Source organism: Phyllobates terribilis, unplaced genomic scaffold (assembly GCF_046119375.1).
Source record: "Phyllobates terribilis strain yellow unplaced genomic scaffold, ASM4611937v1 Scaffold_1__5_contigs__length_1240528914, whole genome shotgun sequence".
NCBI lineage: Eukaryota > Metazoa > Chordata > Amphibia > Anura > Dendrobatidae > Phyllobates > Phyllobates terribilis.
In genome coordinates, this window is record NW_027362761.1 from 1,057,365,515 (window position 1) to 1,057,392,635 (window position 27,121).

The window sequence follows — 27,121 nt, forward strand, 5'->3', positions numbered from 1 at the left end:
TCTCACCTCTACATAGAGGAAGTTGAGTTATTTTTTGTTATCCATTGCCTATTGGATCCAGATGTATGTTGCCGTATCTAATTATTACCTACCGGTATTTGATTTTCCAGAACCTATGGCAGCAGCCTTCTAGTATGTGCAGACACGTTGTGTTTTGCTGCGTATTTACTGCAGATTTTTATGTTGCTTTTTGTTTGCTGCGTATTTTCAGTGATTAGAAAAACGCTGAAAGAAGTGACATGTCACTTCTTTCAGCGTTTTTTCAGCATTTTTTCACCCATAGGAAGTAATGGGGGGATGAAAAAACGCTACAAATATGCAGCAAAAACGCACCAAAAACCCCACCTGCGTATTTGCAGCATTTTCATGGCAAAATAGAATGGGAGTCTTTTTTTTCACAGAACTTTATGTGCATTACTAAATAGAGACAGAAGGACAGTGAAAAAAACGCTGCAAATACGCAGCAAAAACGCAACAAAAAAACGCAGCTAAACCTGCGTTTTTGACGCAGCTAATCTCCTGTCAGAGAAAAGTTATCAGCAGATTTCATGCAGATTTTGGTGCAGAAAAAACACGTGTGTGCACATACCCTTCAAATCCTCTCCAATTCAGTGTAATCCACTGACTGAGGAAGTTGGCGTCTTTTTATTTGCTGAAGGCTTCTTGTCCAAATGAAGGGGCGAGACTCTCTACATAAAACTCCACAAGGTCCCATTATAGAATCAATTATGGTCCCCACCACCCAGCTAACAGCAAACCAAAGTGTAGCAATGCACACAGCATCTAAACTATTTTAATTTTTCTTATCTCCACACTTGGCCAAAGACTGTTTTGGGTATTATGGCTGAGCCCCGAACAAGTGGAACATTTAAGAATCTTCTCTTAACTCAGCCCAATCAATATATATTGATTCATAAAGTAGCATGATAACATGTGGATTTTTACCGGGCCAATATTATGCACTTGATATACAGAACCTAAACATGACTCCATGTTACCTCATTACACACTGATAGACAATGCAGTTTGTGGCTGAAATGATTTTTCTGACTGATCTGTTATGTGATTATTTATTCAAAGCTAATTATAATGAAAAATAATAAGTATTTATTTGCTTTTTTAATATGATACACAGTTAAATGGAATACTATACATAATGTACTTGGCTGGATACAAATAAATTTCTATCAATTTGATTATTGTAAAAATAACCCGGTTTAGGAAAAATACCTCATGAGGTATCTTCTCAGACCAATATGTTCCACATCTGGCCGGCTGGATGACATCTTCAGTACACATGGGCAGCTGGAAAGACATAAAATTTGTTCTGCCGGTAATATGCTCTTGTGAAATCTGTTTGAGGTTTTAAGGAATCTTGTAAGCTTTGCCTTTAAGGCATTCTTGTCAGGAATGGAGGGTCCACTTAATATCTGTCCACTCTGGTAGCAAGTGTTGTCTGTCCTCGGAGATTCTGTGCTTTGCAAATATAGTAGCCAGCGTCAATTGTTTCAAAGTCTTCTACAGTGATGATGCTTTTTGAGATTCTGGTAGTGTGTCCAATGCCGCGGTTGATCAGTCTCCAGGAGTCTTGAATGGTCACAGGTCGTTCATACTGTTTTTAAAGTATATATAAAGTCAGAGTTAATGATATGATGAAAAATATTGATAATAGACGAACAACGAATTTTATGATGCTTGCCACCCCATCACTAGGGCAGAACAGGATGTAATCATGGTGTCCATTATTTGGACAGTAAAAGTAACACTACATAATGTATGATGGTGCTATCAATGGACCCTCTGAAGGCAAACTACTCATTGGAATCAGTAGATCTCAATCTTGAGCCACTGAGCTGTTCATTTGTGGAGAAGTTCATGTTATATTTTAGGTTTAGGTGTCTGTCACTAGTCTTTTCTAGTAAAAAGATCATGTCAAATCATGTAGACGCTTGTGTGCCTCTTACATTTCCGGATAGCTAATACACCTTCTAGCCAGAGTAACATGGTCATCTGTGGAGAAGGTTTAGCTGTGAAGCTGGTCCCTTTGTAGATCGGCTAGCTCACATACCATAAAAAGTACCGTAGATTCTTTGCAGCAATCTATACAGGGTATGTATACACTAAAAGACCACAACATTAAAACCACTGATACATGGATTATGTCATGTTGAATGATAATTCTTCAAGTTGTTATGTTGCGAGCTCCAAAAATGAGCAAGTGTTAGGATCTGTTTAATTCTGACAAGAGCTAAATTGACGGCTAGACTGACAATGAAGTAGGACATTGAGGGAGCTATGATGATAGAAGTGTATTGCTAATTTTGTAAAAAGCCCAAGAGCACATCTAAATATTTGGTGAAAAACTCCTTTAAAGGATATGGCCATCTTCTGCAGGTCTTGTGAGGCATTTCTGGTATGTGGTTAGTGGCTACCAAAAGTGGTGCAAGGAAGGACATTTGGTGAACCTAAAGACAGGGTCATGGGCGGTCAAGACTTATTAGTGTGTGTGAGGAGGGAAGGCTAGCCCATCAGGTCCAATCCCATTGAAGAGCTACTGTAGCATAAATTGCTGAAATGATGAACACTGGTTATGATAGAAATGTGACAGAGCTCACAGTGCAGCATCGCTTGCTGTGTAGCCACCGACTGGTCACAATGCCCATAATGACCAATGACCACTGCTGAAAGTCCCTTCAAAATTGGACCATGGAGAAACGGAAAATGGTGGGCTAGCTTGATGAATTAAGTTTTCTTTTATATCATGTGACTGGCCAGCACCTGGGGAAGAGAATGTACCAGGGTACACCATAGAAAGCAGGCATGCCGGGGGTGACAGTTTCATTCTCTAACTAATGTTCTGCTGGAAAATCTTGGGTTCTGGCATTCTTGTAGATGTTAAATTTACATGTACCACCCACCTAACATTGTTAAAAATCAAGTAACCCATTCACAGCAACTGTGCACCCTAACAGCAGTGCCATCTTTTAGCAGATAATGCCCCTGCCACAATGCAAAAGTGGTTCAGAAATGGTTTAAAGGAACATAAAGAGATCAAGATGTGACTAACCCTCCAAATTTACCAGATTTAATCATTTCTGAGATGTGCTAGAAAAACAAGTATGATACATGGAGGCTCCATTTCAAAACGTAAGATCTCCATACATATTAGACTAACATTGTCCGAACCCATCAATATCAATGGGATCAGACGACAGTCTAATGTGTATGGGGGCCCCCTGAAATATGATCAACAGGGTAGGTAAGGATCCAACATGTCCAATTTCAGACTGTCGATCCTTTTCTTCTCTGTGAGATAATCCGCCAACACAGGAGTCTGGCAGTGGCGCTCTCATAGAGAGCACAGGAGTGCTCCTGTGTACGGGAGAGACGTCTGAGATGGCGGTCGCCCAAATGATCGGTGGAACCATTGTTCGGACGATAGCCATCTAAGTATGGGGACTGTATAGGACTTAAATGACCGGCTACTACTCTTTGTGTCAGATACCGCAGAGAGCCTACAGAGACGGAGCGGATTGGCTCATTGCTGTATATAGTATAATTATATTAGTATAGAGACATCACTCAGTCTTCATTGCACAGTACATCTCTCTACCACTCAGCCCACATCTTTTCTGATGCTTGATGTTTTAAGGGAGCTCTAGACGTATGGGTGAAGTTGACTGTAAAATGAAAAAAAAAATTTTTCTGTATTGTTCCCATTTCTGCTCTTGCTGGTTGAATATTTATAGCCTGGTATGAATAGAAGTAAACTTATATATTAAAAAAAAACTTGTATAGAAAACCTAACAGTCAAATGCAAACAGACATTAAACTAAAATGAGCACTGTGCATGTATAAGTGTAGAGTTTACCAAATGGAAGCCTTTTCCTTGTAGCTCCAAGTAACACCAGCCTCCTATCACACAGGTACCTGTAATCACGTATGATAACTTGCTCCCTGTGTGCGTGTTATGAAATCCTTTTCCTTTGAAAAGACGTATTCGCTTTGGCCATCTGTAAGGATATGGACATGCTGTCCATGGTTCCCTCTTGAAGAAACAAGTTTTATTATTAAAATGTGTTATGTGATGTAATGTGAACTGTAAAGTGTAATGTGAATTGTGCTAAGCATTAGGCTGTGTGCCCACGATGCGGATTTAATGCGTTTTCACGGCGGCATTTCTGCGGCTAAAACGCATTAAAATCGCTTGTTAAGAAGTCTGGGATGTATCCCAATGATTATCTGCATGTGCTCAGCACATGCTGTGGAAATTTCCGCTGCGGATTATTATTGCAGCACAACCAATTTGGGCGCGATTTTGCCGCAAAATTGCGCCCACTGACTTGCATTGAACCACATAATATCCACATGTACACAAGCGGATGTTATGTGGTTCAATGCGCGGATGGTACCCTGGTCTGGAGAAGAGGAAACTCTTCTCCAACCCGGGTATCATCGTACCTGCAAGTAAAAAGAGAATAATAAAGTAAAAAAGAAAAAAAATTCATACACACCTCTCCAGCGGCCCCCGGTCTCATCCTCTCTCCTCGCCGTCCCGCGGTGTACTGCCAGGACCTGCGGTGACGTCATTTAGTCAGCTGATGGTCACACAGTATAATGCCCCCACATAGTCCTCCATACAGAATAATAGGCCCCACATTAGTCCTCCATACAGAATAATAGGCCACACGTTAGTCCTCCATACTGAATAATGGGCCCCATATAGTCCTCCATACTGAATAATGGGCCCCATATAGTCTTCCATACAGAATAATGGGCCCACATAGTCCTCCATACAGAATAATTGGCCCACATAGTCCTCCATACAGAATAATGGGCCCTTCATAGTCCTCCGTAGAGAATAATGGTCCTACATAGTCCTCCACACAGTATAATGGCCCCACATAGTCCTCCATACAGAATAATGGCCCCACATAGTCATCCATACAGAATAATGGGCCCCACATAGTCCTGTATACAGTATAATGGCCCCACATAGTCCCCCAAACAGTATAATGGCCCCACATAGTCCTCCATACAGTATAATGGGTCCCACATGGAGGAATTAGAATTAATTTTGTTGGAAAATAATTATGACATGGTGGGGATATCTGAGATATGGCTGGACCAGAGCCATGACTGGGCAGTTAATTTACAGGGCTATAGTCTGTTCAGAAATGACCGTACAAACAAGCGAGGGGGGGGGGGTGTTTATATGTAAAATCATCCTTAAAACCCATCTTGCTTGAGGATATATGTGAATCTAATGAAAATGTAGAGTCTCTGTGGGTGGAGATAAGGGGAGGGGGAAAAAATAATAAATTACTGATAGGGGTTTGTTAGAAGTCTCCAAAAATAATGGAAGTCATTATTATGGGGGACTTTAACTACTGTAATGCAGCGACTTGCTGGCATTACGGTAATGGTCCAGGATGTGTTTTACCTGACCATGTACCTTCCCCCTCAGGTGACTGGTCACATGACTGTGACATAGCACAGGTCCTGCACGCACAGAATGTCTGTCTGATCACATGACTGTGACATCAGCAAGGTCCTGTCAGTATGTGTGTGTGTGTGCACGGGATGCATATATAAACCCTGCTTGATGGGAGACAGGTGTGTTCTGTGAGAGAGGCGTAAGGCCTGTTCCCGTGTGTGTGGGACACCGACCGTGTGAGGCCTAATGAGGCCGAGTGAAGCCTGGTGCCTGAAAGGTCGAGACTGGATCCTGTGTGGATGCTAGTGGCCTTGGAAGGCAGAGGTTTGAGGAAGAGTCCTGAAAGGCAGAGCCTGGATCCTGTGTGGATGTCAGTGGCCTTTGAGGGAACGACGGCTAGAGACCCCCACCTGGGAAGCCGCAAAACCACAGTGGTGGCGGATTATGGATTAAGAGTCCTGAAAGGCAGAGCCTGGATCCTGTGTGGATGTCAGTGGCCTTTGAGGGAACGACGGCTGGAGACCCCTACCTGGGAAGCCACAAAGCCACAGTGGTGGCGGATTAAATGGACTGCAGCAACTAAACCCGGCAAAGGTAATACACTTTGTTACATGAACATTGATATGGACATTGATAATTTATTACCTTGCCGTAGGCTGTAACCTGGAGCAAGTGGGCCTGTGTGCCACTTGGCTCGTGAACATTATATAGATATGTGTGTCGGCGTGCCACGGAGTTGGACCCGGTGAACTGTAGCTTATGAATTAATAAACTGCAGCATTGTGAGAAAACGTAAAGACATTGCACGTGTGCATTGATTGACGCAGCGAAGCGAGTAACCCCCATTATGATGTCTAGCGCTGCCTTACACTACCCTGAAATACATTGGGGGACAGAAACCTGTAGTTCAAGCAAAAGTAATAAGTTTTTGACAACTATGAGAGACAATTACCTTTCACAACTGGTTCAGGACCCAACAAGAAAGGGGGCACTGCTAGACCTAATATTAACCAACAGGCCAGACCGCATATCAAAAATATGAGATGGGGGTCACTTGGGTAATAGTGATCATAAAATAATAAGTTTTCAGGTATCCTTTAATAAGATGTGTAGTAGAGGGGTTACAAGGACACTAAACTTCAGGAAGGCGAATTTCCAACGGTTGAGAGATGATCTTAGTGCAATAAACTGGGACGATATCCTGAGACATAAAACTACACAAAGCAAATGGGAGACATTTATTAGTATCCTGAATAGAACCTGTGCTTAATAGATACTCTATGGGAATAAACATGCTAGAAATAGGAGGAAACCACTATGGCTAAATAGAGCTGTAAGGGGCGCAATAAATGACAAAAAGAAAGCATTTAGAGAACTAAAGCAAGTAGGTAGTGATGAGGCATTAAATAAATATAGAAAATTAAATAAATTCTGTAAAAACCAAATCAATGCAGTAAAGATTGAGACAGAGAGAATCATTGCCAGAGAAAGTAAAAATAATCCCAAAATATTCTTTAACTACATAAATAGTAAAAAACTAAAAATGATAGTGTTGGCCCCCTTAAAAATAGTCTGGGTGAAATGGTGGATGAGGAAAAAGCCAATATGCTAAATGATTTTTTTTAAACAGTATTTACACAAGAAAATCGCATGACAGAAAACATGATCAGTGATAACAAAAATTCTCCATTAAATGTCACTTGCTTAACCCAGCAGGAAGTACGGCTGAATCTAAAAATCACTAAAGTTGACAAATCCCCGGGCCCGGATGGGATACACCCGCGAGTACTGCAGGAATTAAGTAACGTCATAGACAGACCATTATTTTTAATCTTTAAAGATTCCTTAATAACAGGGTCTGTACCACACGACTGGCGTATAGCAAATATGGTGCCAATATTCAAAACGGGGACAAAAACCGAATTTAGAAATTATAGGCCAGTAAGCTTAACCTCTACTGTGAGTAAAATCCTGGAGGGTTTCCTAAGAGATGCTATACTAGAGTATCTGAAGAAGAATAACCTCATGACCCAATATCAACATGGGTTTACGAGGGACCGTTCCTGTCAAACTAATCTGATTAGCTTTTATGAGGAGGCAAGTTCCGGACTGGACCAAGGAAATGCAGCGGATGTTGTGTATATGGACTTTTCAAAAGCTTTTCATACGGTTCCACACAAAAGGTTGATACATAAAATGAGAACAATGGGGATAGGGGGAAATATACAGTATGTATGTGGGTTAAGAGCTGGCTCAGTGATAGGAAACAATGGGTGGTTATTAATGGAAAACACTCAGACTGGGTCTCAGTTAACAGTGGGGTACCACAGGGGTCAGTATTGGGCCCACTTCTTTTTAACATATTTATTAATGACCTTGTAGGGGGCATACAGAGTAGTATTTCAATATTTGCAGATGACACTAAACTCTGCAGGGTAATCAATACAGAGGAGGACAATTTTATATTACAGGAGGATCTATGTAAACTAGAAGCTTGGGCTGATAAATGGCAAATGAGCTTTAATGGGGATAAATGTAAGGTAATGCACTTGGGCAGCGGAAATAAAATGTGATTAATTGTAAATCACTGGGCAAAACTGTAACTGAAAAAGACCTGGGTGTATTGGTGGACGACAAGGTCACATTTGGTGGCCAGTGTCAGGCAGCTGCTACAAAGGCAAATAAAATAAAGGGATGCATTAAAAGAGGCATGGATGCTCATGAGAAGATAAGTTAACCTCCATACAAGTCACTAGTGCGACCACACTTAGAATACTGTGTACAATTCTGGTCTCCGGTGCATAAGAAAGACATAGCTGAACTAGAGCGGGTGCAGAGAAGAGCGACCAAGGACTGGGGGGTCTACAATACCAAGACAGGTTATTACACTTGGGGTTATTTAGTTTGGAAAAACGAAGGCTTAGGGGTGATCTTATTACTATGTACAAGTATATAAGGGGACAGTACAAAGACCTTTCTACTGATCTTTTTACTCTGAGGCCAGAGACGGGGATAAGGGGGCATCTTCTACGTCTGGAGGAAAGAAGGTTTAATCATAATCACAGACGCGGATTCTTTACTGTAAGAGCAGTGAGACTATGGAACTCTCTGCCGCATGATGTTGTAATGAGTGATTTACTACTAAAATTTAAGCAGGGCATGGATGCCTTTCTTGAAAAGTATAATATTACAGGTTATATATACTAGATTCCTTGATAGGGCGTTGATCCAGGGAACTAGTCTGATTGTCATATGGAGTCAGGAAGGATTTTTTTTCCCCAATGTGGTGCTTAGTGTTTGCCACATGGTTTTTTTTTGCCTTCCTCTGGATCAACATGTTAGGCTATGGGTTGAACTAGATGGACTTAGACTTCCTTCAACCTTAACAACTATGTTACTATGTTACATAGTCCTCCATACAGAATAATGGCCCCACATAATCCTTCATACAGTATAATGGACCAACATAGTCCTACATACAGTAGAATGGCCCCATATAGTCCTCCATACAGAATAATGAGCCCCACATAGTCCTCCATACAGAATAATGGGCCCCACATAGTCTTCCATACAGAATAATGGGCCCCACATAAACCTTCATACAGAATAATGGGCCCCACATAGTCCTCCATACAGAATAATGGGCCCCACATAGTCCTCCATACAGAATAATGGGCCCCACAAAGTCCTCCATAGAGAATAATGGTCCCACATAGTCCTTCACACAATATAATGGGCCCCACATAAACCTTCATACAGAATAATGGGCCCCACATAGTCCTCCATACAGAATAATGGGCCCCACATAGTCCTCCATACAGAATAATGGGCCCCACAAAGTCCTCCATAGAGAATAATGGTCCCACATAGTCCTCCACACAATATAATGGGCCCCACATAGTCCTCAATACAGAATAATGGGCCCCACATAGTCCTCCATACAGAATAATGGGCCCCACAAAGTCCTCCATAGAGAATAATGGTCCCACATAGTCCTTCACACAATATAATGGGCCCCACATAAACCTTCATACAGAATAATGGGCCCCACATAGTCCTCCATACAGAATAATGGGCCCCACATAGTCCTCCATACAGAATAATGGGCCCCACAAAGTCCTCCATAGAGAATAATGGTCCCACATAGTCCTCCACACAATATAATGGGCCCCACATAGTCCTCAATACAGAATAATGGGCCCCACATAGTCCTCCATACAGAATAATGGGCCCCACATAGTCCTCCCTACAGAATAATGGGCCTCACATAGTCCTCCATAAAGAATAATTGGCCCCACATAGTCCTCCATACAGAATAATGGCTCCACATAGTCCTCCATACAGAATAATGGCCCCACATAGTCCTCCATACAGAATAATGGACCCCACATAGTCCTCCATACAGAATAATGGCCCCACATAGTCCTCCATTCAGAATAATGGGCCCCACACAGTCCTATATACAGTATAATGGCCCCATATAGTCCTCCATACAGAATAATGGCCCCACATAGTCCTGCATACAGAATAATGGGCCCCACATAATCCTTCATACAGAATAATGGGCCCTCCATAGTCCTCCATACAGTATAATGTGCCCCACAGTCCTCCATACAGTATAATGGTCACACATAGTCCTCCGTACAGAATAATGGCCCCACATAGTCCTCTGTACAGAATAATGGGCCCTACATAGTCCTCCGTACAGTATAATGGGCCCCACATAGTGCTCCATACAGAATAATGGCCACACATAGTCCTCTGTACAGAATAATGGCCCCACATAGTCCTCCATACAGAATAATGGGCCCCACAGTCTTCCATACAGTATAATGTGCCCCACATAGTCCTCCGTATAGAATAATGGGCCCCACATAATCCTTCATACAGTATAATGGGCCCCACATAAAAAAAAAATACTTGTACCCCGATCTCCTGCTGCTCCGGTCTCTGCAGCTCTTCACTGCGCAAAACAGCGGGTGTGAAATAGCTGCATCATTGCACCCCCTACGCTGAGACTTCACTCGCAGAGGGAGAATGATGGAGGAGGGAATGTCAGCTGACTGGCCCCCTCTTGCATCATTACCTCATCTGCATCGGCATCCAGGATGCCGATACAGTTGCAGGTGTGTTGCCGGGGGGTGGCAGTGCCAGCATCGCGGGCCAAATATAATCACCCTGCGGACCAAATTTGGCTCACAGGCCAGAGTTTGACATGTGTGATCAAAGGCGGATTATAATGAGGGCAATCCGGGCTACCGCCGGATTGCCCTCATTATATGTGTTGCCCCGCGGCACATACCGGCAGACAGTGGCAGGGGGGGGGCCCGGACCACTCCCCCAGCAGCGGTGCACGGCCGCTGCTTCTTCTTCGGCCGGGCCAGCACTGCAGCAGTTAACTTCCCTGTGTGCTGGCCCGGCCACGTTACTGTTAGGAGACATGGCCCTGTGCGCGGCCGTGTCTCCTAGCTGTGACGTCACGCAGAGCGCGCCCGGCCTGCACTGCTACTTACCACCGGAGAGGAGCAGGAGCCAGGAGGACTGGAGCCGAGCCGGGGGATGGTGAGTGTGTGTGTGTGTGTGTGTGTGTGTGTGTGTGTGTGAGAGAGGGTGTATGTGTGAGAGTGAGTGTGTGTGTGTGTGTGTGTATGTGTATGTATGTATGTGTGTGCAGGCAGATATCATTGTGTGATGTCTGTTTATATGTATTTTTGTGTTTCAAATGTGTTTATGCGTGTATGTATATGTCTGTATATGTTTGTGTGCGTGACTGCGTGCGTGACTGCGTGCAGCCTCCTGCTGAGTATAGATGGAACCGTGCGGCCTCCTGCTGTCTCTGGAGGGGGGGCCGTGCGGCCTCACGCTGTGCATAGATGGCACCATGCGGCTCCCTGCTGTGTATAGATGGCACAGTGCGGCCTCCCGCTGTGTCTAGATGGCTCCGTGCGGCCTCCCGCTGTGTATAGATGGCTCCGTGCGGACTCCCGCTGTGTATAGATGGCTCCGTGCGGCCTCCCGCTGTGTATAGATGGCTCCGTGTGGCCTCCCGCTGTGCATAGATGGCTCCGTGCGGCCTCCCGCTGTGTACAGATGGCTATGTGCGGCCTCCCGCTGTGTATAGATGGCGCCGTGCGGCCTCCCGCTGTGTATAGATGGCTACGTGCAGCCTCCCGCTGTGCATAGATGGCACCGTGCGGCTCCCTGCTGTGTGTAGATGGCTACGTGCGGCCTCCCGCTGTGTATAGATGGCACCATGCGGCTTCCTGCTGTGTATAGATGGCTACGTGCGGCCTCCCGCTGTTTCTGGGGGGGCGCCGTGTGGCCTCCCGCTGTGTATAGATGGCACCATGTGGCTCCCTGCTGTGTATAGATGGCTCCGTGCGGCCTCCCGCTGTGAATAGATGGCTCAGTGTGGCCTCCTGCTGTGTATAGATGGCTCCGTGCAGCCTCCCGCTGTGTATAGATGGCTCCGTGCGGCCTCCCGCTGTGTACAGATGGCTCCGTGCGGCCTCCCACTGTGTATAGATGGCTACGTGCGGCCTCTCGCTGTGTATAGATGGCTCCGTGCGGCCTCCCGCTGTGTATAGATGGCTCCGTGCGGCCTCCCGCTGTGTATAGATGGCTGAGTGCGGCCTCCCGCTGTGTATAGATGGCTCCGTGCGACCTCTCGCTGTGTATAGATGGCTCCGTGCGGTCTCCCGCTGTGTATAGATGGCTACGTGCGGCCTCCCGCTGTGTATAGATGGCACCGTGTGGCTCCCTGCTGTGTATAGATGGCTACTTGCAGCCTCCCGCTGTGTATAGATGGCTCCGTGCGGCCTCCCGCTGTGTATAGATGGCTCTGTGCGGCCTCCCGCTGTGTACAGATGGCTACATGCGGCCTCCCGCTGTGTATAGAAGGCTACATGCGGCCTCCTGCTGTGTATAGATGGCTACGTGCGGCCTCCCGCTGTGTATAGATGGCTCCGTGCGGCCTCCCGCTGTGTATAGATGGCTCCGTGCGGCTCCCTGCTGTGTATAGATGGCTACGTGCGGCTCCCTGCTGTGTATAGATGGCTCCATGCGGCCTCCCGCTGTGCATAGATGGCTCTGTGCGGCCTCCCGCTGTGTACAGATGGCTATGTGTGGCCTCCCACTGTGTATAGATGGCGCCGTGTGGCCTCCCGCTGTGTATAGATGGCGCCGTGTGGCCTCCCGCTGTGTATAGATGGCTACGTGTGGCCTCCCGCTGTGTAAAGATTGCTCCGTGCGGCCTCCCGCTTTGTATAGATGGCTCCGTGCGGCCTCCTGCCGTGTATAGATGGCTAGGTGTGGCCTCCTGCCGTGTATAGATGGCTACGTTCGGCCTCCTGCCGTGTATAGATGGCTACGTGCGGCCTCCTGCCGTGTATAGATGGCTACGTGCGGCCTCCTGCCGTGTATAGATGGCTACGTGCGGCCTCCTGCCGTGTATAGATGGCTACGTGCGGCCTCCTGCCATGTATAGATGGCTACGTGCGGCCTCCTGCCATGTATAGATGGCTACGTGCGGCCTCCCGCTGTGTATAGATGGCTCTGTGCGGCCTCCCGCTGTGTACAGATGGCTACGTGCGACCTCCCGCTGTGTATAGATGGCTACGTGCGGCCTCCCGCTGTGTATAGATGGCTACGTGCGGCCTCCCGCTGTGTATAGATGGCTCCGTGCGGCCTCCCGCTGTGTATAGATGGCTCCGTGCGGCTCCCTGCTGTGTATAGATGGCTACGTGCGGCTCCCTGCTGTGTATAGATGGCTCCGTGCGGCCTCCCGCTGTGTATAGATGGCTCTGTGCGGCCTCCCGCTGTGTACAGATGGCTATGTGTGGCCTCCCGCTGTGTATAGATGGCGCCGTGTGGCCTCCCGCTGTGTATAGATGGCACCGTGTGGCCTCCCGCTGTGTATAGATGGCTACGTGTGGCCTCTCGCTGTGTATAGATGGCTCCGTGCGGCCTCCCGCTTTGTATAGATGGCTCCGTGCGGCCTCCTGCCGTGTATAGATGGCTAGGTGTGGCCTCCTGCCGTGTATAGATGGCTACGTTCGGCCTCCTGCCGTGTATAGATGGCTACGTGCGGCCTCCTGCCGTGTATAGATGGCTACGTGCGGCCTCCTGCTGTGTATAGATGGCTACGTGCGGCCTCCTGCCGTGTATAGATGGCTACGTGCGGCCTCCCGCTGTGTATAGATGGCTACGTGCGGCCTCCCGCTGTGTATAGATGGCTCCGTGCGGCCTCCCGCTGTGTATAGATGGCTCCGTGCGGCCTCCCGCTGTGTATAGATGGCTATGTGCGGCCTCCCGCTGTGTATAGATGGCACCGTGTGGCTCCCTGCTGTGTACAGATGGCTACTTGCGGCCTCCCACTGTGTATAGATGGCTCCGTGCGGCCTCCCGCTGTGTATAGATGGCTCCATGCGGCCTCCCGCTGTGTACAGATGGCTACGTGCGGCCTCCCGCTGTGTATAGATGGCTACGTGCGGCCTCCCGCTGTGTATAGATGGCTACGTGCGGCCTACCGCTGTGTATAGATGGCTCCGTGCGGCCTCCCGCTGTGTATAGATGGCTCCGTGCGGCTCCCTGCTGTGTATAGATGGCTACGTGCGGCCTCCCGCTGTGTATAGATGGCTCCGTGCGGCCTCCCGCTGTGTATAGATGGCTCTGTGCGGCCTCCCGCTGTGTACAGATGGCTACGTGTGGCTTCCCGCTGTGTATAGATGGCGCCGTGTGGCCTCCCGCTGTGTATAGATGGCTACGTGTGGCCTCCCGCTGTGTATAGATGGCTCCGTGCAGCCTCCCGCTTTGTATAGATGGCTCCGTGCGGCCTCCTGCCGTGTATAGATGGCTAGGTGTGGCCTCCTGCCGTGTATAGATGGCTACGTGCGGCCTCCTGCCGTGTATAGATGGCTACGTGCGGCCTCCTGCCGTGTATAGATGGCTACATGCGGCCTCCTGACGTGTATAGATGGCTACGTGCGGCCTCCTGACGTGTATAGATGGCTCCGTGCGGCCTCCCGCTGTGTATAGATGGCTCCGTGCGGCTCCCTGCTGTGTATAGATGGCTACGTGCGGCTCCCTGCTGTGTATAGATGGCTCCGTGCGGCCTCCCGCTGTGTATAGATGGCTCTGTGCGGCCTCCCGCTGTGTACAGATGGCTATGTGTGGCCTCCCGCTGTGTATAGATGGCGCCGTGTGGCCTCCCGCTGTGTATAGATGGCGCCGTGTGGCCTCCCGCTGTGTATAGATGGCTACGTGTGGCCTCCCGCTGTGTATAGATGGCTCCGTGCGGCCTCCCGCTTTGTATAGATGGCTCCGTGCGGCCTCCTGCCGTGTATAGATGGCTAGGTGTGGCCTCCTGCCGTGTATAGATGGCTACGTTCGGCCTCCTGCCGTGTATAGATGGCTACGTGTGGCCTCCTGCCGTGTATAGATGGCTACGTGCGGCCTCCTGCCGTGTATAGATGGCTACGTGCGGCCTCCCGCTGTGTATAGATGGCTACGTGCGGCCTCCCGCTGTGTATAGATGGCTCCGTGCGGCCTCCCGCTGTGTATAGATGGCTCCGTGCGGCCTCCCGCTGTGTATAGATGGCTATGTGCGGCCTCCCGCTGTGTATAGATGGCACCGTGTGGCTCCCTGCTGTGTATAGATGGCTACTTGCGGCCTCCCACTGTGTATAGATGGCTCCGTGCGGCCTCCCGCTGTGTATAGATGGCTCCATGCGGCCTCCCGCTGTGTACAGATGGCTACGTGCGGCCTCCCGCTGTGTATAGATGGCTACGTGCGGCCTCCCGCTGTGTATAGATGGCTACGTGCGGCCTCCCGCTGTGTATAGATGGCTCCGTGCGGCCTCCCGCTGTGTATAGATGGCTCCGTGCGGCTCCCTGCTGTGTATAGATGGCTACGTGCGGCCTCCCGCTGTGTATAGATGGCTCCGTGCGGCCTCCCGCTGTGTATAGATGGCTCTGTGCGGCCTCCCGCTGTGTACAGATGGCTCCGTGCGGCCTCCTGCCGTGTATAGTTGGCTAGGTGTGGCCTCCTGCCGTGTATAGATGGCTACGTGCGGCCTCCTGCCGTGTATAGATGGCTACGTGCGGCCTCCTGCCGTGTATAGATGGCTACGTGCGGCCTCCTGACGTGTATAGATGGCTACGTGCGGCCTCCTGACGTGTATAGATGGCTTCGTGCGGCCTCCCGCCGTGTATAGATGGCTACGTGCGGCCTCCCGCCGTGTATAGATGGCTACGTGCGGCCTCCTGCTGTGTATAGATGGCTACGTGTGCTCAATATTGAGTCATACAATTAATGTAAGGCTATGTGCCCACGATGCAGAAATGCTCCGGATTTTTTTTGAGCGTTTCTGCATCTCCCTGGCAGAAAAAACGCATGCGGATTGTACATGCGTTTTTCCTGCCAGGGACATGCGGATGTGAAGCGTTCTTCACATGCATTTCCGCATGCGGGTTGACAAGCGCTTTCCAAGCAATTTTAGCATCACTTGGAAAGTGCTTGACAACTTGGTCACACTATTATAAATCCATGCAACAGGCATGGATTTTATAGTGTGACCGTAAAAGAATGGTAAAAAATAAATATATACTTACCTTCTGATGGTCTGCCGATGTCAGCGGTCGCGTTACCCGTCACATGACTAAATGACGTCACGGCAGGTCCTTTTCAGACCATCGCGAGCTGCCGGCAAGCCAGGACGCATTGGATAAAGACACCGGGGGCCATCAGAAGGTAAGTATAATATTTATTTTTTATTTTATTCTTTTTTTTACAGGTTCTATGGTACCCGGGTCCGGAGGAGAGTCTCCTCTTCTCCAAACCCGGGTACCATCCGCACATTGAAACGCATGGATTCTGCATGTGCAGATGCAGTGATGCGGATTACATGCGTTCCAATGCAAGTCAATGGTGGCGAAAGCGCCGCGCTTCCGCAAAATAATTGTTAGTGCTGCTGATTTTTCCGCAATGATAATCCGCAGCGGAAATTTCCGCAGCATGTGCACAGCACATGCGGATTATCATTGTGGAACATGGCAGACCTTCTACCAAGCGTTTTTTAAGCGTTTCTGCAGCGGAATTGCCGCTGCGGAAACGCTTAAAAAACGCGTAGTGGGCACACAGCCTAAGAGAATTATTATAATTAATATTGTGCCAAATTAATTTCACGTGAACTATCACATGATCTATCACAGGGGATCATGTGACATGTCACGTGATACATCAGGTGTGTGTGTGTGTGTGTGGGGTGGGGGGCCCACGCCTTCTAAACTGCCCGGGGCCCTTGCTACTCTTAATCCACCCCTGCGTGTGACATAACGTGTCACGGCACAGAAGACGAGCATCTCGCTCACGGATACTACCCCTCACCATGTTACACACATTCAGAAATATTTTGGTGCTTAACATTTCTTTAATTTCTGGGTAGAAAGTGCTAGAATTATCACAGACAGAGCTATCCTGGCCTCACTTAGTTAGACCAGTATATAACATGTAAATACACAGGTTTTGGTGCATATTCTGAATTTCTAGAACATCAAATATGAGGGGAACAGGAAGGCTACATGAGGAGTTATGTCATATAATGCCCTGCTGTGTTCGCAGTACAGAGACAGCTTGTGTAACTTTGTGCTCTTCATTCTCCAGAATGGTGAGGTAGCAGCACTTATAGGGTTATTCCCATCTATTAGATGTTCCCTTATCCACTGATCAGTTGAGAACTTTTCAATCACTGCGGCCGGGTCCAGGGGACCGAGGCCGGGTCTGGACAGCACAGACGCTGAGTATATTTTCAGAGTTGGGACTATTTTGTGCCAAGTAGTGGGCTGTGTAATTTGGACACATGGGGATGTGAGGACAGAATAACTCTTAGCACTAGTTGTTTTTGTACTGGAAGGCTTGTGCCAACCAAGCTGTGCTGTTTACTTGGGAAATTAATATAAAACTCATTAGACTATGCAGAACCTTTTGCAAATAATAATAACTCCAGAAATAACGAATCTCACACACATTTCTATTCACTGGAGATTGGTAGTGAACAATCAATTTACATTATATGTGGTCTAATATAATGGATGTTTAGTCCTATGGGTGTTATTGTTCCTGTCTTTCAGCCAGGGAGACCTGGGCACTATTTAAGGAAAACTGATCCAAAATACGGGTAGCATTAATCAGAGTCTGGCTGCCCTATTACAGCTATTTAAAGTACAATGCAAAAGTAGTAAGGAAAGTGTGGAAAAAATGCTGCAAAGTAAGAATGGCGAACTGTAGACGGCACGCAGTGGTCGGGCAAGGAAATTTAGTGCAACAGATGAAAGACACATCCTGATTACTTCACTTTAAAAAGGGAAGATGTCCAGCAGTGCCATCAACTCAGAAATGGCAGCAACAGTGGCACCCAGCTACACTTATATACTATTTGTAGAAGTCTGGCCATAAGCAATCTTCATGGAAGAATTGTGGTCAAAATGCCATGCCTTCAACATTGAGACAAGGCAAAGCCACTCAACTATGCACAAAAACACAGGAACTAAAGTGCAGAAAAATGGTAACAGGTCCTGTGGACTGATGGGTCAAAATATGAAATACAGTTACGTCCAGAAATATTTGGATAGTGACTGAATCTTTGTAATTTCGGTTCTGCATGCCACTATTTTTTATTTGAAACTAGCTGTACCCGGCCACGTGTTGCTGTGGCTAAACGTGGTTAAATGGAAAAGAAAGAAAAGGGAAAGCGCACATTTCTAAAATATTCAATTTCACAATGCTTGTGGGTATACAATATTTTTTGTTGTTCCACTGTCTGTGTAGATATAGAGATAGTCTGGTTTGCCGACTCTAGAACATGCAACATACAACCCCTGGCAAAAATTATGGAATCCCTGGGCTCGGAGGATGTTCATTCAGTTGTTTAATGTTGTTGAAAAAAAGCAGATCACAGAAATGGCACAAAACTAAAGTAATTTCAAATGGCAACTTTAGGGCTTTAAGAAACACTAAAAGAAATCAAAATTAAAAATGTGTTACTCAGTAAGGGTAATTTTTTCAGACCTAGCAGAGGGAAAAAATTATGGAATCACTCAATTCTGAGGAAAAAATTATGGAATCACCCTGTAAATTTTCATTTCCAAAACTAACACCTGCATTAAATTAGATCTGCTCATTAGTCTGCATCTAAAAAGGAGTGATCACACCTTGGAGAGCTGTTGCACCAAGTGGACTGACATGAATCATGGCTCCAACACGAGAGATGTCAATTGAAACAAAGGAGAGGATTATCAAACTCTTAAAAGAAGGTAAATCATCACGCAATGTTGCAAAGGATGTTGCTTGTTCACAGTCAGCTGTGTCTAAAATCTGGACCAAATACAAACAACATGGGAAGGTTGTTAAAGGCAAACATACTGGTAGACCAAGGAAGACATCAAAGCATCAAGACCGGAAACTTAAAGCAATATGTCTCCAAAACAGGACATGCACAACAAAACAAATGAGGAATGAATGGGAGGAAACTGGAGTCAATGTCTGTGACCGAACTGTAAGAAACCGCCTAAAGGAAATAGGATTTACGTACAGAAAAGCTAAACATAAACCATCATTAACACCTAAACAGAAAAAAACAAGGTTACAATGGGCTAAGGAAAAGCAGTCGTGGACTGTGGATGACTGGATGAAAGTCATATTCAGTGATGAATCACGAATCTGCATTGGGCAAGGTGATGATGCTGGAACTTTTGTTTGGTGCCGTTCCAATGAGATTTATAAAGATGACTACATGAGGAGAACATTCAAATTTCCACAGTCATTTATGATATGGGGCTGCATGTCAGGTAAAGGCACTGGGGAGATGGCTGTCATTACATCTTCAATAAATGCCCAAGTTTACATTGATATTTTGGACAGTTTTCTTATCCCATCAATTGAAAGGATGTTTGGGGATGATGACATCATTTTTCAAGAGATAATATATCCTGCCATAGAGCAAAAACTGTGAAAACATTCCTTGAAAGAAGACACATAAGGTCAATGTCATGGCCTGCAAATAGTCCGGATCTCAATCCAATTGAAAATCTTTGATGGAAGTTGAAGAAAATGGTCCATGACAAGGCTCCAACCTGCAAAGCTGATCTGGCAACAGCAATCAGAGAAAGTTGGAGCCAGATTGATGAAGAGTACTGTTTGGCACTCATTAAGTCCATGCCTCAGAGACTGCAAGCTGTTATTAAAGCCAGAGGTGGTGCAACAAAATACTAGTGATGTATTGGAGTGTTCTTTTGTGTGTTTGTTTTTCATGATTCCATAATTTTTTCCTCAGAATTGAGTGATTCCATAATTTTTTCCCTCTTCTTGGTCTGAAAAAAATTACCCTTACTGAGTACCACATTTTTTATCTTGATTTATTTTAGTGTTTCTTAAAGCCCTAAAGTTGCCATTTGAAATGACTTTAGTTTTGTGCCATGTCTGTGATCTGCTTTTTTTCAACAACATTAAACAACTGAATGAACATCCTCTGAGCCCAGTGATTCCATAATTTTTGCCAGGGGTTGTATAATTGTCCATGTGAGAAGCAATCTGTGTCTAGATTTAAACCACACAATTCTAAAGACTGGCCCTGAGCTTTGTTGATGGTGATTGCAAATGCCAATAGAATTGGGAATTGCAATCTCTTAAATTGAAATGGCATATCCGTTGGAATCATAGGAGTGCGAGGAATGAGGACATCTTCACCTTTGAAAGGTCCCGTCAAGATTGTTGCTTCAACGACGTTGCTCATTAATTGAGGGAATGTGACAGGAGGGGGCGCAGAGATGAAGGCAGGCGGCAGCACAGGAGGGGGTGATCCGCTTGACATGTTCCGGGACGGTACCGGCCAGATTACAGGCTGCTCCCGCCGGTGGCGCAGTGAGATTTGCACTCACTCGCTATCCGCCCACTGCTGCAAGGTTTGGGTCCAGCTCAGCGCCCAGAGTGGAGGCTGCAGCCTGTGCCTCTCCGTGCAGCCTCCCTCTCTCCTTTCCTCCCTCCCTCCCTCACTTGTTGTTGCGCAGTCGGAAATAAAACTCACCTGCTGGAGAAGAAGCCGCAGCAGCAGCGGTGCCGGAGAGCAGAGATGGCCGCCTCGCAGGCGGTGGTGGTGGTGATGAGCAGCAGCGTCTTTTGGCCTCAAACAGATGGTCTCGTCATTCCCCTTCCCCCCAATGCCCACGGGGGACACAAAAGGAGCAGAGCACAGGCAGCAGCTGGGGCGAATGAAGGAGAGGGAGAAGGGTTTATGAATGAGATGTCACTAAGCGGGGAGAATGCCGGGTGCCCGGGGAGAGTCAGCCTGGGACTGAGCTCGTAACACCTCCCTCTCGCTGTTGCTTTTATGTCCAACAGCTGGTATATAAAAACATAGTAGGTATATATAAACATGCGTGTATTCGAATGCAACGTTGTGTCAAAATTTCAAAGCAATCAGTGAAGGACTTTCGGAGATTTAAGATTTTGAACAAACGAACATTTACATTTTTATATATATATATATATATATATATATATATATATATATATATATATATAGATGAAACAACTGAGATTCAATTGAAGTGTAGACTTTTGGGTTTAATTAAAAGGGTTGAACAAAAATATCTTGTGAAACATTTAGGAATTGCAACCATTTTTCTACAAAGTCTCCGCATTTCAGGGGCTCAAAAGTAATTGGACAAATTAACTTTACCATAAATAAAATGTTCATGTTTAATACTTTGTACTTTGTGATAGTTTGCCAAGCCTTTACTGCAGCTGACTTCAGTTGTTGCTTGTATGTGGGTCTTTCTGCCTTATGTTTTGTCTTAAGCATGTGAAATGCTGCTCAATGGGGTTGAGATCTGGTGATTGACTTGGCCATTGCACAATATTTCACTTCTTTACCTTAAAAAAAAACTCCTGTGTTGCTTTCTCAGTATGTTTTGGGTGATTGTCCATCTGTACTGTGAAGCGCTGTCCAATCAACCTTGTTGCATTTGTTTGAATCTGAGCGAAAAGTATAGCCCTGTAACCTTCAGAATTCATCCGATTGCTTCTGTCTTCAGTCACATCATCAATAAACACTAGTGACCCAGGGCCATTGGAAGCCACGCATAGCCATACCATCACACTGCATCCACCATGTTTTACAGAGGATGTGGTGTGCTTTGGATCATGAGCCGTTACAAGTCTTCTCCATACTTTCTTATTCCGATCATTCTGGTACAGGTTGATCTTAGTTTTATCTGTCCAAAGAATGCTTTTCCAGAACTGGGCTGGCTTCTTTTGGCAAATTCTAATCTGGTCTTTATATTTTTAAGGCTGATTAATGAGTTGCTCCTTGCGATGAACCCTCTGTATGTGCTCTCATGAAGTCTTCTCTTTATGGTCGACTTACTTACTGAAACACCTACATACTTCCTGGAGAGTGTTCCTCACTTGGGTGGATGTTGTGAAGGGGTTTTTCTCCACCACAGAAAGGATTCTATGATCATCCACCACTGTCTTCAATGGAAATCCAGGCCTTTTTGAGTTCCCAAGCTCACCAGTGTACCAAACTGTTGATGGCTACTTCTAACGTTTTTGCTATCTGATGGATATCTTCTTTTTTTTCAGCCTAATGATGATCTGTTTCTCCTACACTGAGAGCTCCTTTGACCATATGTTGTGGGTTCACAGCAACAACTTCCAAATGCAAATGCCACACCTTGAATCAACTCCAGACCTTTTATCTGCTTAACTGATGATGGATTAGCAAATATTCAGGTTATTAAAGTGCTTTTGAGATAATTGTCCATTTACTGTTGGTTCCTTTAACCACTTCGCACCAGAGCCTGTTTTTGCCTTCGTGACCGGGCCAATTTTTTCAATTCTGACCACTGTCACTTTATGAAGTAATTACTCTGGAACGCTTCAACAGATTCCCCTGATTCTGAGACTGCTTTTTCGTGACATATTGTACTTCATGATAGTGGTAAAATTTCTTTGATATCACTTGCGTTTATTTGCGAAAAAATCAGAAATTTTCAAACTTTGAATTTTCATGCCCTTAAATCAGAGAGATATGTCACACAAAATAGTTAATAAATAACATTTCCCACATGTCTACTTTACATCAGCACAATTTTGGAACCAAAATTTTTTTTGTTAGGGAGCTATAAGGGTTAAAAGTTGACCAGCGATTTCTCATTTTTCCAACAAAATTTACAAAAACATTTTTTTAGGGACCATATCATATTTGAAGTCTCTTTGAGGGGTCTTTATGACAGAAAATACCCAAAAGTGACACCATTCTAAAAACTGCACCCCTCAAGGTGCTCAAAACCACATTCAAGAACTTTATTAACCCTTCAGGTGCTTCACAGGAATTTTTGGAATGTGGAAGAAAAAAATTAACATTTAACTTTTTTCACAAAAATGTTACTTTAGACCCAATTTTTTTTATTTTCACAGGGGTAACAGGAAAAAATGAACCCCAAATTTTTTTGTACAATTTCTCTTGAGCGCGCTGATACCCCATATGTGAGGGAAAACCACTGTTTGGGCGCACAGCAGGGCTCGGAAGGGAAGGAGCGCCATTAGACTTTTTGAATGTAAAATTTGTCTGAATAATTAGCAGACGCCATGTTGCGTTTGGAGAGCCCATGATGTCCCTAAACAGTGGAAACCCCCCACAAGTGACACCATTTTGGAAACTAGACCCCTTAGGGAACATATCTAGATGTGTGGTGAGCACCTTGAACTCCAAGGTGCTTCACAGAAGCTTATAATATTGAGCTGTAAAAATAAAATTTTCACATTTTTCCCACAAAAACGTTTTTCATCCCTTAATTTTGCATTATCATAAGGATAATAGGATAAATTGCACCATGAAATTTGTTGTGCAGTTTCTCCTGAACACGATGATACCCCATATGTGGAGGCAAACCACTGTTTGGGCGCACGGCAGGGTTTGGAAGGGAAGGAGCGCCATTTGACTTTTTGAATGTAAAATTTGTTTGAATAATTAGCGGACGCCATGTTGCATTTGGGGAGCCCCTGATGTGCCTAAACAGTGGAAACCCCCCACAAGTGACAGCATTTTGGAAACTAGACCCCTTAGGGAACTTATCTAGATGTGTGGTGAGCACCTTGAACCCCAAGGTGCTTCACAGAAGTTTATAATAATCAGCTGTAAAAATAAAATTTTCACATTTTTCCCACAAAAACCTTTTTTCATCCCTTAATTTTGCATTATCATAAGGGTAATAGGATAAATTGCACCATGAAATTTGTTGTGCAATTTCTCCTGAACACGCCGATACCCCATATGTGGAGGCAAACCACTGTTTGGGCGCACGGCAGGGTTTGAAAGGGAAGGAGCGCCATTTGACTTTTTGAATGTAAAATTTGTTTGAATAATTAGCGGACGCCATGTTGCATTTGGGGAGCCCCTGATGTGTCTAAACAGTGGAAACCCCCCCACAAGTGACACCATTTTGGAAACTAGACCCCTTAGGGAACTTATCTAGATGTGTGGTGAGCACCTTGCATCCCCAGCTGCTTCACAGAAGTTTATAATATTGAGCCATAAAAATAAAATTTTCACATTTTTCCCACAAAAAATGTTTTTCATTCCCTAATTTTGTATTATCATAAGGGTAACAGGATAAATTGCACCATGAAATTTGTTGTACAATTTCTCCTGAGTACGCTGATACCCCATATGTGGGGGAAAACCACTGCTTTGGTGTAGGGCAGGGTTCGGAAGAGAAAGGAGCGCTATGTTGGCTGGGATAGGCAGCAGACACCATGTCACATGTGAAGAGTCGCTGACATGCCGAAACAGCAGAAACCCCCACAAGTGACCCCATTTTGTAAACTACACCTCTCAAGGAATTAATCTAGGGAAGTAATGAGTATTTTTTAATTTTTAAATTTATACCATTGGGCAGTGAAAAAAGCATAATTATATTTTTACCACAAAAAAATGTTTTACCCTCAGATTTTACATTTTCACACAGGGCAATGGGTAAAAATGGTGCCGAAATGTGTCACACAATTTCTTCTAAAAGTGTCAATACCCCATATGTGGCTGTATCGTACCACTCAGCCATACGGCGAGATCTGGGGGGGACGGAGTGCTATTTGACAATTGGAGAACAAATTATTGTAGAATAGGCATTTGGATTTGGGAGCACAAAATTTTCTGAATTTCTTTTGGGGGGCAAGGGCCATTTTGCTTTTCCAGAGCCTTTCTGCTACCAGTAACTTGGAAGTCCCTTATATTTTTAATAGATGACAGACCTGAGTGGGGACTAGCTTTTTTTGAGGACTGAGTTGAAGCTTTTATTGGGAACATTTTACGTAACATTTATCCGGCGCTCTAGGCTGAGCACTTACATTGGGGTTTCCATCTAAATTTCCAAGTGATGTAATTCAGATGAAACCCCTGCGGGATCCATTCACTGTAATGAGGCAGCAGAGTTACTCTGGACTCCGTCTGGCCTCTGTTTAGCGGTGTCCTTTTTTTCAGAAGTGCACAAAACTGTGGCCAACCGCACTTTTATGCACGCCTAAAACAAATGACACCGTGGGATCACAGGCCAGACGGCATCCACAGTGGCCTATATCTGCCTCATTACAGGGAATCTTCCGTCATGGGTTCCGGCTGAATCACATATTTCAGAGATTTACACGGAAACTCTGGCGTAAGTGCTCAGCGCAGAGCGCAGGATAAATGTGTGCCGAGCCATACTGCGATCTTTGGGAGACATAATAAACAAATCAGTAGCAGGTGAAGAATTGGTTTTATTTATTTTTTTACGCCGTTCCTAGTGTGATATAACTGATTAGATTACTTTATTCTTCGGGTCGGTGCGATTACAGAGATACCAGATTTATATCGGGTTTTTATGACTGATAGCTGTCACACACTAAGAGACGCTTTTTTTTTGCAAAATATAGTTTTTGCATCGCCATATTTTGAGAGCTATAATTTTTCCATATTTCGGCCGACAGTCATGTGACGGCTTGTTTTTTGCGGGACGAGTTGACATTTTTATTGGTACCATTTTTGGGTACTGGACATTTTTTGATCGCTTTCTATTCCGTTTTTTGGGAGGTAAAATTAACAAAAACCAACAATTCAGGAATTGTTTTTTGAGGGGTTTTTTTTATGCCGTTTTGCGTGTGGCAAAAGTGATCAGGCAGCGTTATTCTTCGGGTCAGTACGTTTACAGCGATACTACACTTACTGTATATTTTTTTTATATTTTGGCGCTTTTACACAATAAAACAATTTTATAGAAAAAATATTTTTTTGCATTGCTTTATTCTGAGCGCTATAACTTTTTTATTTTTCGGCTGATGGAGCTGTATGGCAGCTTTTTTTTGGCGGAACAAGATGACGTTTTCAGCGGTAACATTTTTATTTCCATTTTGCTTTTTGATCGCATTTTTTTCCACTTTTTGTTTGGCGATATGAGGAAAAAGCATAGTTTTTTGCTCCGTTTTTTATTTATTTTTATTACGGTGTGCACAGAAGGAGTTAATTAGTGTGACAGTTTTATAGCTCGGGTTGTTTCGGACGCGGCAATACCAAATATGTGTACTTTTTTTATTTTTGCATAAATATACGGATTTATCGGTTTAATATTTTATTTATTTATTTTAATTTATTTTGTATTTTTTTTTTAACAGTTTCAAAACATTTTTTTTTACTTTTTTTTTACATTTTTACTTAGTCCCTGTATGGGACATTAATTTTTATTTTTCTGATCCCTGATCTCATGTAATGTAATAGACATATATTACATTACATGAGATCTTCACTGACTTTCACAGTCAGAGTTTCCTGCCAGGCTTCAGCTGCAGGCTGCAGGCTGAGCCAGGCAGGACACCATATATGGCAGAGCTGGAGGCGGTCATGTGACCTACAGCTGCCATAGGAACCCAAGGTCCTGGAAGCTATCAGGGGTCGTCGGAGAGGTAAGTGGACGACCCCCTCTCCTCCTGCTGTCTTCTATATGCCGCGATCACTATAGATCGCGGCATATAGAAGACAGCAAAGGGTTAACATCACTGGGACCTGATCCAATCAGGTCCCGATGATGTTCCCTGTCAGAGCTATCGCTCTGCACCGCTCCTGCAGTGCTTTCAGGACCCTGGGGGTCCTGAGCGCTGCGGGACCACCCACCGTTTTTAAACATCCGCGCTGCACAGAGCCCAGGCAGCGCGGACGTTTATCTACAGTGGGCGGTCGGGAAGCGGTTAAAAAGAGGCAGCTACATGTTAAACAGCTGTAATTCCTAAACCCTTACAATTAGGATGTAAATAGCCGCAAATTAAAGCTGAGAGTCTGCACTTTAAGCCCATATTGATAACTATCTTGAATATGTTTTGGTAAACAGCTAAAATGACAAAAATGCCAAAACTTGTGTCACTGTCCAAATATTTATGGACCTAACTGTATTTGGCTGTAGCAAAAAGCAGTTTAGTCCCCAAAGGACTTGAGACTGGTACAATAATGAATGTCTGCAGACAACAGTGAAGCATGGTGGGGGTTCCTTCCAAGCTTTGGGCTGCATTTCAGCACATGGAATTGGGGAATTACTTAGGATTAATGGCATCCTCACTGCTGAGAAATATAAGCAGATACTTATCCACCATGCAGTACCATC

General features: G+C 45.3%; 1 protein-coding gene across 2 annotated transcripts in view; it reads right to left on the reverse strand.

Annotated features, from left to right (window-relative positions):
- Window positions 1-1,090: 1,090 nt before the first annotated feature.
- The window catches only part of PDGFRL (platelet derived growth factor receptor like), a 269,942-nt gene continuing 243,911 nt past the window's right edge, over window positions 1,091-27,121 (reverse strand). The window contains exons 6-7 of one of the 2 annotated variants that reach the window (XM_073656674.1): window positions 4,515-4,575; window positions 1,501-1,612 (exon numbers count right to left, since the gene is read on the reverse strand). In XM_073656674.1, the coding sequence (XP_073512775.1) occupies window positions 1,608-1,612; window positions 4,515-4,575 (66 nt within the window). In that variant the 3' untranslated portion in view covers window positions 1,501-1,607. Of the gene's footprint in view, window positions 1,613-4,514; window positions 4,576-27,121 lie in introns of both variants that reach the window. The other variant, XM_073656666.1, reaches the window with a different exon arrangement.